At 44.5% G+C, this 15,786-nt stretch overlaps 1 protein-coding gene across 2 annotated transcripts in view; it reads right to left on the minus strand.

The window, feature by feature from the left end:
• The window catches only part of LOC110503325 (sortilin-related receptor), a 74,125-nt gene that overhangs the window by 24,042 nt on the left and 34,297 nt on the right, over positions 1 to 15,786 (minus strand). For both annotated transcript variants that reach the window (XM_036961905.2, XM_036961904.2), the window contains exons 7-17: positions 13,927 to 14,028; positions 13,371 to 13,540; positions 11,951 to 12,143; positions 10,694 to 10,811; positions 5,437 to 5,510; positions 4,871 to 4,959; positions 4,196 to 4,374; positions 3,751 to 3,937; positions 2,920 to 3,048; positions 1,554 to 1,639; positions 107 to 279 (exon numbers count right to left, since the gene is read on the minus strand). In XM_036961905.2, coding sequence (XP_036817800.2) covers positions 107 to 279; positions 1,554 to 1,639; positions 2,920 to 3,048; positions 3,751 to 3,937; positions 4,196 to 4,374; positions 4,871 to 4,959; positions 5,437 to 5,510; positions 10,694 to 10,811; positions 11,951 to 12,143; positions 13,371 to 13,540; positions 13,927 to 14,028 — 1,500 coding nt within the window. The remainder of the gene's footprint in view (positions 1 to 106; positions 280 to 1,553; positions 1,640 to 2,919; positions 3,049 to 3,750; positions 3,938 to 4,195; positions 4,375 to 4,870; positions 4,960 to 5,436; positions 5,511 to 10,693; positions 10,812 to 11,950; positions 12,144 to 13,370; positions 13,541 to 13,926; positions 14,029 to 15,786) is intronic.

Raw genomic sequence — 15,786 nt, forward strand, 5'->3', positions numbered from 1 at the left:
TGTCCGAAATAGCATTTAATTCCCTATATAGTACACAAGTAATGTACTATATAGGGAATAGGGTAAGTCATGGTTACAGCTGAGTGCCTTCTGTGAAGGCACTGACCTGTATGGTGTCCAGCGAGATGTCGGCCCAGTAGAGGCAGTTCCTTTCGTAGTCAAAGTCCAGGGCCACGGCCTCGCGGAGACCAGAGAGGGGCAGGACCTGGTCGGTCCCTGTGGCCAGGTCATAGCGATGGATGGAGTTCCTCACAGCGTACAGGATGAACTCATTGCTCTCTGGAGAAGAACAGGAGAAAAAAAAGAACACTTAAAACAATTCATTCTAATCTTCATCCATGTGAAGAGTAACAACTGGTAACAAAATAGCAACAAATAGCCTTTTATTCTGTAACTCGACTAACCGGTGCCCCCGCACGTTGACTCTGTACCGGTACCCCCTGTATATAGCCTCCACATTGACTCTGTACCGGTACCCCCTGTATATAGCCTCCACATTGACTCTGTACCGGTACCCCCTGTATATAGCCTCCACATTGACTCTGTACCGGTACCCCCTGTATATAGCCTCCACATTGACTCTGTACCGGTACCCCCTGTATATAGCCTCCACATTGACTCTGTACCGGTACCCCCTGTATATAGCCGCCACATTGACTCTGTACCGGTACCCGCTGTATATATCCTCCACATGGACTCTGAACCGGTACCCCCTGTATATAGCCTCCACATTGACTCTGTACAGGTACCCCTCTCCTTACCTATGATGAAAATTACAGGCCTCTCTCATCTTTTTAAGTGGGAGAACTTGCACAATTGGTGGCTGACTAAATACTTTTTTGCCCCACTGTATCTATATAGTCTTAATTCATCATTCCTAATTAGATTTGTGTGTACTGGGTATATGTTGAGAAATTGTTAGATATTACTTGTTAGATATTACTGCACTGTTGGAGCTAGAAACACAAGCATTTCGCCACACCCGCAATCACATCTGCTAAACGTGTGTATGTGACCAATAAAATTAGATTTGGATAATTGAGCTATTTGATTTTGAATTTTAGGCCCTTTAGGTAATATTAAAATACTTCATTTGGCCTTTACTACTATAGCCCATAGAAACACAATGAATAACACGTTCATAAATGGCAAAAAAGGAATAAGGTTCTCCCCTTTCCATTGTGGCCTTTCAAAGGGAAAATAATTGTGAACCCAGTATCAAGCGTCTCAGAGTGTCTCTTATTCATTCATTCAGGTATCTCTTATTCATTAATTCAAGTGTCTCTTATTCATTCATTCAGGTATCTCTTATTCATTAATTCAAGTGTCTCTTATTCATTCATTCAGGTGTCTCTTATTCATTGTGATCTAAAAGACTAAACTTATCTTAAATCAGCATACTCCCAGGTGCTTGATACCTACTGTCCATCGTCTGATTGTATGTGGGTAAGTAAGCTGTGCACTAATGATGGCTTCTTTATTGGCCCATCCACCATGATGGCTAGTGGTCCAGCTCGAATGACGGTTACTTAATTGAGAGAGGGGAGGCTTACCTCCTACAGGACAGGGCAGCATCTCTCCATCCAGTCTGGCTTCTACATCCCCTCCACTACAGCTGTCCCCAGACACCTTCCTGTACCTGAGAGAGCGAGAGAGAGAGAGAGACACACACAAACAAACTGCTTAACAATATGGTCAGACAAACACCCACCACCCATAAAGTGTATCTTGTGCGTAGTTGTGTACGAGGAGTACAAACATTTACATGTTCCCCATTTTATACACACCGAGTATACTTAACATTAAGAAAACTTGCCCTTTCCATGACATAGACTAACCAGGTGAAAGCTATGATCCCTTGTTGATGTCACTTGTTCAATCCACTTCAAAATCAGTGTAGATGAAAGGGAGGAGACAGGTTAAAGAAGGATTTTTAATTATTGAGACAATTGAGACATGGATTGTGTACGTGTGCCATTCAGAGGGTCAATGGGCAAGACATAAGATTTAAGTGCCTTTGAATGGGGTATGGTAGTAGGTGCCAGGCACACCGGTTTGTGTCAAGAACTGCAACGCTACTGGGTTTTTCACACTCAACAGTTTCCCGTGTGTATCAAGAATGGTCCACTACCCAAAGGACATCCAGCCAACTTGATACAACTGTGGGAAGCATTGGAGTCAACATGGGCCAGCATCCCTATGGAACACTTTCGACACCTTGTAGAGTCCAGGCCCCGACGAATTGATGCTGTTCTGAAGGCAAAAGGAGGTGCAACTCAATATTAGGAAGGTGTTCTTAATGTTTTGTACACTCAGTGTATGTCAAGATTTTGCTGGGACATTTCTCTCCTTATGACACTAGGTGGGGCTGTTCTCCATGATAAACGAGGGCTATGTAATGGAATGACGTCACTCCTTCCTCTTCCCCACAGCACTAAAAAAGAACAAAGAGAGTTCTACCCTGACAACAAAAGACGCCAATTACATAGAGTGCATATCATATTCATCAATAACCATGCTGATATCGAACTCTCATCTCTTTGTGGCAGTAAAAAACATAGAAGACTGAGGTGAAGACTGGTACGCTAGGTAACGCCATTTGTTTTTGCAAGACATGTCACTGCCAGTCTGCCACCAAGGACAAGTGTATCTCAACATTTGTTTGTACGTCCCAAACGGCACCCTATTCCCTTTATAGTGCACTACTTTTTTTTTTATTACCAAGGCCCATTTGGGACACACTATGAATTCAGTCCAAACCCCTTCAGCTCAGCTAGGTCATATAATCCTGACCCATCCCACATTGCAAGGCCGTAACAGTCACCTTAACAAAAGGGTAAAGCCTATAATTATGAGAAGGGTAAAGCTTGGTTTCTGATGAAGTGACAATATGTTAATACCAAAGGGATATTGACTTACCCCGTACTGCGACGGTAGGTAGTGCCAACGGGGCAGGGCACGGGAGGGGCGTAGAGGTTCCCCGAGAACTCGGGGTCGGGCAGGCACACCTGGAGGGACAGGTCCTCGCTCAGCTTGAAGCCATAGTCACTGAGAGAGAGAGAGAGAGAGAGAGAGAGAGAGAGAGAGAGAGAGAGAGAGAGGAGGGTGAGAGAAAGAGAGAGAGAGAGAGAGAGGAGGGTGAGAGAGACAGAGAGAAACAGAGGGAGAGGAGGGTGAGAGAGAGAGAGAGAGAGGAGAGTGAGAGAGAGAGAGAGGGAGAGAAAGACACACAGAGACAGAGAGCGAGAGAGAGACAGAGAAGGAGAGAGACAGACACAGAAAGGGAGACAGAAACAGAGAAAGATAGACAGAAACAGAAAGAGACACAGAAAGAGAGAAACAGAAAGAGAGACACAGAAACAGAGAGACAGAAACAGAAAGAGAGAAACAGAAAGAGAGAAACAGAGAGACAGAAACAGAAAGAGAGAAACAGAAAGAGAGAAACAGAGAGACCCATTGTTCGCCGACCTAACTATGAAACTATGAACAGATAGAGATGAGTGGAAAAAGACCGTGGCCCAATTCCAATCAACCCCTAGCTCCTACCCTGGAAGGATAACATAGCTGTAAAGTAAGGGAGAAACATTCCACCTAGTCCTAGCTTAACAGAAGGAAACATGGAGCTGTTACCTTTCTAGACAGCAGCTATCCAATCCTTTCAGATCTATATAAGGTGTCTCGGGGTAGATAGAGTATAGGGGTAGAGGCAAAGGGTGGATTTGGGCTTGGCAATGATGCCTCTGGTCTCACCACTCGTAGTCCTGGCGTGTGCAGGAGCAGTTGGATACGGTGACGGGCCGGTCAAAGTCTTCCCCGTTGAAGCAGGTGGCGTGGGGCGTGCGTCGCTTGTACACCATCTCTCTACCCAGAAGGCAGTCGTTGCCGTGCTCGTCTGATGGGGACCAGCGCTTGTAGTCTCCCTCGGCACACGGCACGCCTGAAGAGACACACAAATACTTGATTTGGGATTTGGTGATATTTTATTACCGTAGCATGGGGACAGAAGAGTACATATGCCTGGACAGTGGACACACGCGGACGCACAAACACACACCTCAGTGAGACTGGGTCAGTGGGCGTATGTTTCTCATTTGCGTTGTGAAAATGGAAGACAAACAGACGCAAAAGCACCAGGCTGAGCATACTTCAATCATGACTTCTGCCCAGCGTAGTAATATTATGAGAGTCGCCTCACCGAGCACGTCGCTGGCGTTGACCTGCAGGATGAGCCAGCTGTGTCTCTGGTCGGCGTAGGAGCCGAAGATGGTAAAGATGGTGCTCTTCTCCCCCGGCTCTGTCAGCAGCTGGTAGACATACACCTCCCTGTCAGAGAAACGGAAGTCTGTCCACGTCTCCCCCTCATTGGTACTGAACCTGAGACACAGAGAGACAGTAGGTAGGTAGCCTTGTCCGAGCCAGAATGGCCCGTAGGGAAAATCTCCTAATTCACCATCTGAACAGGATGCTAGTCTATAGATGGGCCGGCAGACAGTACGAAGATCAGAATTAGCATGGTTACAATATGTATACCCTTTTTACACTACTGAGCCAAGCCAAGCTGTAGTGCATTAGCCTGGTTACGTATCCCATGACCTGTAGTAGCTGGAACCATGCTGGAAAGGACAATGTGAAAATAACATTTCAGAGCCAGCACAGTACTGCTTGGGTTGGCAGTGACACAGTGGGTTGAGACGGGTATAATTCACTGAACCTTAAGTTAAGGTAAGCAGACTGAAAGTCAACATCCTAGGGCAGAGTTGCAGTGGGAAGTAGAGGGGTGCAATGAGGAGGGGGTGATACACAGCACACTGTTCTGTTCTAGCAGTGGAGATACAACAGCCCTAAATAAGGCCCCTGCTGTGAGACTCACTTGAGGTGTGTGCTGGAGCCCCCCTGGGCGATGGCCATGAGGACGCCACCGTGGTCACCCCACGTGTAGAAGTGAGGACCGGCCAGCGCCTTGAGAAGGGGAAATGTGAAGAACACCCATTAAAGCCACACTCCATAAGATTGCTGGTCAATTGATATAGTTACCATAATAAGACGAATACAACTGTATTTTTACAAATAATATGACACCATGGTCAGATTAAAAGAATGTAAAACATTTTTTTAAAGTCATTCTGCTCTTGTGGAATGTCACATCGTAGACATCAAGAGCAGGTGAAAATGTTGTGGGTGCTTTTCCGTTGTTTCTGTTTTTGAGGGTTCCCCGTGTGGCTTTGTGGTTGCTTAATAATATGCTGTCAAAGAAAGTGTCCTCCGCTGGCCATTCAGCACTATGGCGAGGCGCTGCACAGAAACCCTTTGGCATATGAAGGGGTGGCATCGGCAGGAAAGAATAACCAACGTCATGATTTACAGCATGCTCATCATGTGCATAGTTACGTTTATGGAGCACACACAAAAACAAGGCGCGCACAGACAGACACTGACCTCTCTCCATCTGGCCCCAGCACTGCTGGACACATACACATTGGGCTTGTTGGCCAGGTTCTTACCCACAGAGCCTGCAGGGGAGACAGACACAGACACAGGATGATCAGTGGAATGGCTGTGAGAGAGGAGGTGATGAATTAAACATTACACACAGAGAGTGATTCAGTAGAATCACTACTGCAGCTTCAGGTGGTCTCCAGTGCCTGCAGTATCCCGGGTCTTGTCCCAAACAGCACCCTATTCCCTACATAGTGGACTACTTTCGACCAAAGCCCCGGTCAAAAGTAGTGCACTACATGCATAGGGAATAGGGTGCGATTTGGGACGCATCCGAGCACAGCCCAGAGCACACAAAGTGACTTGAGACGCAGGCCATGGAGAAAGGGGCTAGTGTAGCATGGCCCTATAGCTGGGTGGCTCTATATAGGGACAGATTCTATCCAGGGTTGTTAAACGGATACTTGAGATCAAGTGATAGACCGATGTTCCCAAAAAGTTCCTATTCTCTCGTGTGCTTTATTGTCAACATTAGATTGCAGTGTCAATACTCTGTCTTTACCATGTGCTGAACATAAAGGCATGAATAATATCAAAATCAGTCTGCAGTCATTCTAGGGGGAAGGCCCTAACGAGTGTAATGAGTCTAATGTCTAACATCATATATCTATTTATCCTAGGTGGATGTAGACTACCATGTTGCACCTAACGGTGTGCGCGTACTGGTACCTGTTGTACAATATGGATCACAGCAGGTATCAAAGCTCTGACTCCAACTCCTTATTGTTTTATGTAGTTGTGTACGGCTCTCTCTCTACGTGACACTCATCCTGAGAGCTGTTTAATGAAGCCACTGTATGTGAATGATGTTCTCCTCCCCTGCGCCACCACTAATGACTGTCGCTCTTGGAGGCCATATTAACGGTGCTTTACAAATTAAGAAATTGTATACAGGTACCAGTCACAAAACAAAACGCTTCGGTGGAAACGCTCCTCCTGATAGGTGGTGTGGGGATGCTGGTCGTGTGTGGCTGGCTGGGTCCACACAAGGAGGGAGACGGTCTGTGTGTGCGTTTGCTTGTACCCGCTGTGTGATGCAGAAGTAATTAGTGCATCTGTGTGTGAGCGATAACATGGACGAGAGGGGCATAGTGTTTCCGCAGCCCTCCCTCCCTGCTCCTCTCTGCACTTCTCCCCGTGGCCATTATCTACTAATAATTTAATTAAGGGTTCTAGCAGCTCGCAGGGTGTAGAGGCTTCTTCCTCCTTCCAGACACAGCTACAAAGGAAATCAATGTACTCGGCCAAGCAGGCAGAAGCGCGACGAGGTAGAGACAGAGAGACAATTTTAGTGGATGAAACACAATGGATGTGTCCAACTGCTCCTCGTGTAACTCCAGTCAAAGTCTATTGCTCTGACCTGAGTACACGCAGTTATACATGCACACACACACACACACACACGTTCGCACAAACCATGAACACACGCACTCAGAAAAAAAGCACTCAAAAATGAGCACTCAGAAAAACGTGTGCGTGCGCGCGCACGCACAACCACACACCACTCACACACACACACACAGTGAATAAGAATTTGCTTTCAACTGAATTGCCTGAATAAATAAAGGTTAACCTCTAAGTAAGGTTAAAATATTTTTTTTTTTAAATGAACACAGACGCAGACAAACAAGCAGGAAGGAGAGACTAGGCAGCTTCTCTATGCACATAGTCTCATTTCCTGTGTGATTGACTGATGGAGGAAGTGGTCCTCTCTATCAGATCAGACAACAGCGGAAGTTGCACCACCATAAGGGAAGTCACGTATTCACCATAGAAATGGTAATTAAGTGGCCTGGCGTGTATAGCGGTAATGCCGTAGCAGTATGGGCTCCTTTTAACGCAACCTTCCTCCTTCTTTCCTCACTGTCCTCGTCTCTCTCCATCTTTAAAGATATATAGTACCAGTCAAAGGTTTGGACACACCTACTCATTTAAGGGTTTTTCTTCATTTGTACTATTTTCTACATTGTAGAATAATAGTGAAGACTTCAACTCTATGAAATAACACATAAAAAAAACAAAAAAGTGTTAAAATATCAAAATATATTTTAGATTTTAGATTCTTCAAAGTAGCCACCCTTTGCCTTGATGACAGCTATTTTACACTCTTGGCATTCTCTCAACCAGCTTCACCTGGAATGCTTTTCCAACAGTCATGAATGAGTTCACACATATGCTGAGCACTTGTTGGCTGCTTTTCATTCACTCTGCGGTCCAACTCATCACAAACGGGTTGTGGAGGCCAGGTCATCTGATGCAGCACTACGTTACTCTCCTTGGTCAAATAGCCCTTACACAGCCTGGAGGAGTGTTTTGGGTCATTGTTCTCTTGATAAACAAATGATAGTCCCACTAAGCGCAAACCAGATAGGATGGAGTATTGCTGCAGAATGCTGTGGTAGCCATGCTGGTTAAGTGTGCCTTGAATTCTCTTGATAAACAAATGATAGTCCCACTAAGCGCAAACCAGATGGGATGGCGTATTGCTGCAGAATGCTGTGGAAGCCATGCTGGTTAAGTGTGCCTTGAATTCTAAATAAATCATAGACAGCGTCACCAGAAAAGCACCCCCACACCATCACACCTCCTCCTCCATGCTTCAAGGTGGGAACCACACATGCAGAGATCATCCGTTCACCTACTCTGCGTCTCACAAAGACATGGCGGTTGGAACCAAAAATGTCAAATTTGGACAGATTTCCACCAGTCTAATGTCCATTGCTCGTGTTTCTTGGCTCAAGCAAGTCTCTTCTTATTACTGGTGCCTTTTAGTAGTGGTTACTTTGCAGCAATTTGACCGTGAAGGCCTGATTCACGCAGTCTCCTATGAACAGTTGATGTTGAGATGTGTCTGTTACTTGAACTCTGTGAAACATTTATTTGGGTTGCAATTTCTGAGGCTGGTAACTCTAATGAACGTATCCTCTGCAGCAGAGGTAACTCTGGGTCTTCTTTTCCTCATGAGAGCCAGTTTCATCATTGCGCTTGATGGTTTTGCGACTGAAGAAACTTTCAAAGTTCTTGAAATGTTCTGGATTGACTGACCTTCATGTCTTAAAGTAATGATGGACTGTTGTTTCTCTTTGTTTATTTGAGCTGTTCTTGCCATAATATGCACTTGGACTTTTACCAAATAGGGCTATCTTCTGTATACCACCCCTACCTTGTCACAACACAACTGATTGGCTCAAACGCATTAAGAAGGTAAACAATTCCACAAATTAACTTTTAACAAGGCACACCTGTTGATTGAAATGCATTCCAGGTGACTACCTCATGAAGCTGGTTGAGAGAATACCAAGTGTGTGCAAAGATGTCATCAAGGCAAAGGGTGGCTACTTTGAAGAATCTCAAATACAAAATACAGTGCCTTGCGAAAGTATTCGGCCCCCTTGAACTTTGCGACCTTTTGCCACTTTTCAGGCTTCAAACATAAAGATATAAAACTGTATTTTTTTGTGAAGAATCAACAACAAGTGGGACACAATCATGAAGTGGAACAACATTTATTGGATATTTCAAACTTTTTTAACAAATCAAAAACTGAAAAATTGGGTGTGCAAAATTATTCAGCCCCTTTACTTTCAGTGCAGCAAACTCTCTCCAGAAGTTCAGTGAGGATCTCTGAATGATCCAATGTTGACCTAAATGACTAATGATGATAAATACAATCCACCTGTGTGTAATCAAGTCTCCGTATAAATGCACCTGCACTGTGATAGTCTCAGAGGTCCGTTAAAAGCGCAGAGAGCATCATGAAGAACAAGGAACACACCAGGCAGGTCCGAGATACTGTTGTGAAGAAGTTTAAAGCTGGATTTGGATAAAAAAAGATTTCCCAAGCTTTAAACATCCCAAGGAGCACTGTGCAAGCGATAATATTGAGATGGAAGGAGTATCAGACCACTGCAAATCTACCAAGACCTGGCCGTCCCTCTAAACTTTCAGCTCATACAAGGAGAAGACTGATCAGAGATGCAGCCAAGAGGCCCATGATCACTCTGGATGAACTGCAGAGATCTACAGCTGAGGTGGGAGACTCTGTCCATAGGACAACAATCAGTCGTATATTGCACAAATCTGGCCTTTATGGAAGAGTGGCAAGAAAGCCATTTCTTAAAGATATCCATAAAAAGTGTTGTTTAAAGTTTGCCACAAGCCACCTGGGAGACACACCAAACATGTGGAAGAAGGTGCTCTGGTCAGATGAAACCAAAATTGAACTTTTTGGCAACAATGCAAAACGTTATGTTTGGCGTAAAAGCAACACAGCTGAACACACCATCCCCACTGTCAAACATGGTGGTGGCAGCATCATGGTTTGGGCCTGCTTTTCTTCAGCAGGGACAGGGAAGATGGTTAAAATTGATGGGAAGATGGATGGAGCCAAATACAGGACCATTCTGGAAGAAAACCTGATGGAGTCTGCAAAAGACCTGAGACTGGGACGGAGATTTGTCTTCCAACAAGACAATGATCCAAAACATAAAGCAAAATCTACAATGGAATGGTTCAAAAATAAACATATCCAGGTGTTAGAATGGCCAAGTCAAAGTCCAGACCTGAATCCAATCGAGAATCTGTGGAAAGAACTGAAAACTGCTGTTCACAAATGCTCTCCATCCAACCTCACTGAGCTCCAGCTGTTTTGCAAGGAGGAATGGGAAAAAATGTCAGTCTCTCGATGTGTAAAACTGATAGAGACATACCCCAAGCGACTTACAGCTGTAATTGCAGCAAAAGGTGGCGCTACAAATTATTAACTTAAGGGGGCTGAATAATTTTGCACGCTCAATTTTTCCGTTTTTGATTTGTTAAAAAAGTTTGAAATATCCAATAAATGTCATTTCACTTCATGATTGTGTCCCACTTGTTGTTGATTCTTCACAAAAAAATACAGTTTTATATCTTTATGTTTGAAGCCTGAAATGTGGCAAAAGGTCGCAAAGTTCAAGGGGGCCGAATACTTTCGCAAGGCACTGTATATAACACTTTTTTGGTTACTACATGATTCCATATGTGTTATTTCATAGTTGTTTTGATGTCTTCACTATTATTTTACAATGTAGAAAATAGTCAAATTAAAAATAAATAAAAACTTGAATGAGTAGGTGTGTCCAAACGTTTGACTGGTACTGTACGTATTTTAAAATAAATAGTCATTGTAGTGGTATGATGCTAGTCTAAGCCTCCCCACCTGTGGCCATGATGAGCCCTGGTGCTGACTCCTTGGACAGTATGGGCATCCTGCGCAGTTGAATGTTGAGAAGCTGGCTCCAGCGCTGGGCCAGGTGGAGGGAGCAGCCCTTGGAGAGCTACAGAGAGGGAGGGACAGGATGGGGGGGATAGAGAGGTACCGAGAGGGTGTCGAAGAGGGATGGAGGGGAGGGAGGGAGGGATAGAGAGGAGAGAGATATAGAAAGAAAAAATGGAGGGATAGATAGGAAAGGTGAAGGGAGATCGAGTAGGGGGGAAGGGAGGGATGGAGAGGCGTTGTGGAGGGAGAGGGGAGAGATGGAGAGAGAAGTGTTAGGTCAATGGAGACAACAATCTGGCAAAACCAAAAATAAATAAATACAAATATAAACTATTTTCTCAGAAGTGAAGCTACATTTACATCATAGTAAATTTAGCTGACACTCTTATCCAAAGCGGGTTATAGTAGTGAGTGCATACATTTTAGTACAAGGGACACAACCACTTTCTAAAACCAGACAGAACACACCTGTTTGCATGCAAACTTACTTCCCCTTTAGAATGCAAACACACCTTGTGGCCTCACGGCTGTTGTTCCTAACCACTAATGTAGGTTCATATTAACCCACCCCCAATTCCTACCTCAAAGGACTCATAGACTCAACACTTTGACAGTGTTACACACAACGAGGCAACTTCCTGCTCACAGACATCAACAAGAAAATAATTACATTCTGCCAAGACTGTCACTTTAATGTCTCTTCCCAATTTTTGCCCTCCCTTCAGGCATGCCTACATTAACAAGAGCCAACAGTGGGAGACTTGGGCAGATCTTAATTAGGGCTGGGATGATAATAGTATCGCGACACACGCTAGTATCGTGGAAAGGAAACAAAACCCGAAGCGGATATAACTTATTTAGGAAAACAGCCCTAATGTTGGAAACAAACATTACGTTGTCATCCAGACTCACATTTATTTATTTTCCAAGCTATAGCACACAATATTTTACATGCAGCAGGTTATTAAAGGAAAAAAGAGAATGGTCTGCTTCGTGTAATCCTGTTGTTGTCGACCCGATGTGTATGATGTCACATTGCTGAAGCTGCCAGCAATGGTCTGTCAGGCAGCTATAACCTAGAGTCTGTGTTTCAGTATCCTGTATCAGTGGTTAGGGGAAACCCACCAGGGAGTAGGTGAACGCTTTCTCTAACCACTGATACAGGGTCAGGTGTTACTGTAACAGCTAGCTAGCTACCTGGCAGTCCAGTGTTCCTCCCAGGCTGTCGGCGGAGGGGGCCTGCAGCAGTTCCCAGGTGCCCCCCTTGTCGAAGGTGATCACGGAGCGCATGTTGTCCTTGCTGAGTGAGCCGTTGATGAGCGTGGCCACGAAGACGCCACGCAGACCCTCCACACGGTGCAGGTCAGCAAAGGGCTCATTGGTAAAGTACCTGGGATGAAACACACACAGTGGCACACACACACACACACACACAGGCGTAGGTACACAAACACAGACAGATGCACATATACACACAGACATGATTAGCATCAACAACAATACAGGATCACGTTCAGTGTATCTTGTGGCTATGTTGGTTAAAGGAAACACGTGTTCTGCTCCTGTCGTGAGGTCGCCTCACTATCAAGAAGCAATCAAGCTGCTCTCACAACACAACAACTCCAGGTAGCTGGTCCTAGTCATTTGACTAATTATAGGCGCTGGACGCATTACGCTACACTGCAGCGCCGTGACGCCATGGACTCAGCAAACATCCAACATCCTGGTCCCTGGGATTTAAACATGTGAACACATGCAAAGGCCCTGCTGTTGTTGACCAACTCTGAGGAGAAAACGCGCACACACACACACACTGACTCATCGTCGTCACTAGGAATGCACCCCAGGAGGTCCCCCAGTGCTGCAATGATCAGACGTAGAACAGCCTCCTCTCTCCAAAATAAATAAAGTTGGGTGGGTGCGTTTGATCAAGGTGGGTCTAATTGATCCAAGGGTGTGTGTACTTGATCAAGGTGAGTTCTGTTACTTTGTTCCTAGCAAGACACTACAGATCTCATAGTGTTTCCTACTAATTAGGCTGCCTTAACTGTGAGTCACATCAGAATATTGCAGACTTCAAATAGTACTTGTTTTCTTTGAAAGGCATTGGGTGATTGATTGAGCCTGCCTGGAGTGTCAGACGGGAAGGGCTTGCACTTTTGGGACTTTTCTTTTGATTCTGTTGTGTCAGGTAAGCTCAATCAAGGGCAGCTTAAGTATTTGAAAGATACCAATACTAATTGAACCCAGATCTCAGATCCATTGTTGCTTAGTAGAATACTGCAGTGTTTCCAAATCTGTTCCTGGGGGGGGATACACCAAAGGTGGCGCACATTTTGGTCCTACCCCAGCACTAACAAGCCACTAATCACAGTGATAAGCAGATTAGCTGAATATAATGGGTTAGTGCTGGGATGGAACAAAAATGTGCAACCTGCGATTAGTTAATAGATCAAATCAGGTGGGTTAGTGCTGGGCCGGCCTGAAACAAAAATGAGCAACCCGAGATTGGTTGATTAGGTCATATAGAGGAAACAGGTGTGTAAGTGCTGGCCTGGAGCAGAGTTGTGCAACCCCCCAGTAGAGAATTGAGAAGCACTAGGAATATTGTACCTACCTGATGAGGGTGTTGCTGCCTGAACCCTCTGGGGTGTAGTATAGCACATTCTCCAGGGACAGGGAGAAGGACAGGCCCTGCGTGTCTGAGATGTACAGGTGGGTGACGTTGTTGAGGTGGTTGACGCAAACAAACACCTGGTCCTCCGAGGCGTCAGCGATGTAGTACTCCTGCAGGAGAAGAAAAGAGACGTTGAGCAGTTTTCCATATTTGTGAAGGGCATGGTGTGATTCTCTCACAACTAAAAGCTGATGATTGTAATTAAACTTTTATTACACAAAAACAGGTTCATTTTTAAGATAAATAATGTAATGGAATTAAAATCTTTCTACTGTGAGTGGAGTGTAACGCCTTACAGCATTGTTCTTGTGATTTCTGGCTCATGTTGAGCTGTCAACTACATACTAGCTACATAGTATAGTTATAGCATTTCCTTACAAACACATTTTCCCAATTTCATCAACGATACAGTGACAGGTTTGTTCTCTAGACTAGGAATCAACTAGGAGCCACAGAGAGGATGTTCTGGTGTGGCGAAGCAGGCCTGGAGACTCACTGTGATTGGGTGGCGGGTCATGAACTGTGCGGCTTTCATTGGCTGGCGGTTGTAGGACACCCACAGCTGGACGGAGGATGGTTCATGGCTCCCCAACAAAGTCTGGAACCAACAGATGTACAATTAATAAATCAATCAATAAGAAACACAAAGAGCCATGGAGACAGCTTAATGACCACCTCTTAATTATGACCAATGTGACAAAATTATTATAGAATCTGCTATTATTAAAAGGACCCCCCAGAGAAAGTTGACAAAACTACATCAACGTAATTTCCTGTCCTATAGACAGGAAAGGCACGTTTAGGTTCCACCTTCGAAGATTTACTACTTATTCATATTCACAAATTGGGTGTGGGATTTTCCACGTGGCGTTTATAAACATCAGCAAATAGGGCACTGGCAGCTGGCAGTGTAGCTAGCTAGCATGCTAACCTTATCTAGCTGGCTAATGTTCTGTCATTTATTTTTTACTAGGCCTATACTAATTTCAAAATGTTAGCCAGTAATGGCTGGTTCTGGATGTGTCATGAGCATTGATTTAGGGAAAACCATCTCAAAGATGGAAACCACTGGCCTATCTTTGACTTCACCATCTATTGTGATCTCCAAAGTTTTCGCATCTTCCAAAAAATGATGACCGCGAATCCACCATCGAAAGGCTTATAAAGAACAAGATGAAGCTCCGGTAATATGGATAAGTATTGAAAGATTGCTGATATGCGTTTTTCTACATTTTAATGGACAACCTTTGGTAGTAAGTAGGCTGCTGGCAGGCTTTGGCTGCGGTACATGGTTCTCACAGGGGAAGTGAAATGATAGGCTACAATGGCTTTGCTCATGATCATCCAAGCAGCAAATGACATGTTACTATAATTTCCTTGAACTTTTTTCACGAGTGCCGTTTCCTTATCTGGATAGACAGTTGTGGTGTCTAGGTAATGTTAGACCAACCAAAGCAGTGGGGTGTGTAGTGAGGCAAAACGTTAGTGGTCAAAATAATCCATCTTGGGGCGACGGGGGATTGCAAAATAATATCACATCAAGCAACTATAACATTTATATACAGTACCAGTCAAAAGTTTGGACACACCTACTCAAAGGTTTTACTTTATTTTTTACTATTTTCTACATTGTAGAATAATCGTAGAGACATCAAACTATGAAATAACACATATGGAATCATGTAGCAACCAAAAAAGTGTTAAACAAATCAAAATTATATTTTATATTTGAGATCCTTCAAAGTAGCCACCCTTTGCCTTGATGACAGCTTTGCACACTCTTGGCATTCTCTCAACCAGCTTCATGAAAAATGCTTTTCCAACAAGAAGGAGTTCACACATATGCTGAGCACTTGTTGGCTGCTTTTCATTCACTCTGCGGTCCAACTCATCACAAACTGGTTGTGGAGGCCAGGTCATCTGATGCAGCACTACATTACTCTCCTTGGTCAAATAGCCCTTACACAGCCTGGAGGAGTGTTTTGGGTCATTGTTCTCTTGATAAACAAATGATAGTCCCACTAAGCGCAAACCAGATGGGATGGAGTATTGCTGCAGAATGCTGTGGTAGCCATGCTGGTTAAGTGTGCCTTGAATTATCTTGATAAACAAATGATAGTCCCACTAAGCGCAAACCAGATGGGATGGCATATTGCTGCAGCATGCTGTGGTAGCCATGCTGGTTAAGTGTGCCTTGAATTCTAAATAAATCACAGACAGTGTCACCAGCAAAGCACCCCCACACCATCACACCTCCTCTTCCATGATTCAAGGTGGGAACCACACATTCAGAGATCAACCGTTCACCTACTCTGCGTCTCACAAAGACATGGCAGTTGGAAGCAAAAATCTCGAA

This window comes from Oncorhynchus mykiss, chromosome 24 (assembly GCF_057628025.1).
Source record: "Oncorhynchus mykiss isolate SJ-2025 chromosome 24, ASM5762802v1, whole genome shotgun sequence".
Taxonomy (NCBI): domain Eukaryota; kingdom Metazoa; phylum Chordata; class Actinopteri; order Salmoniformes; family Salmonidae; genus Oncorhynchus; species Oncorhynchus mykiss.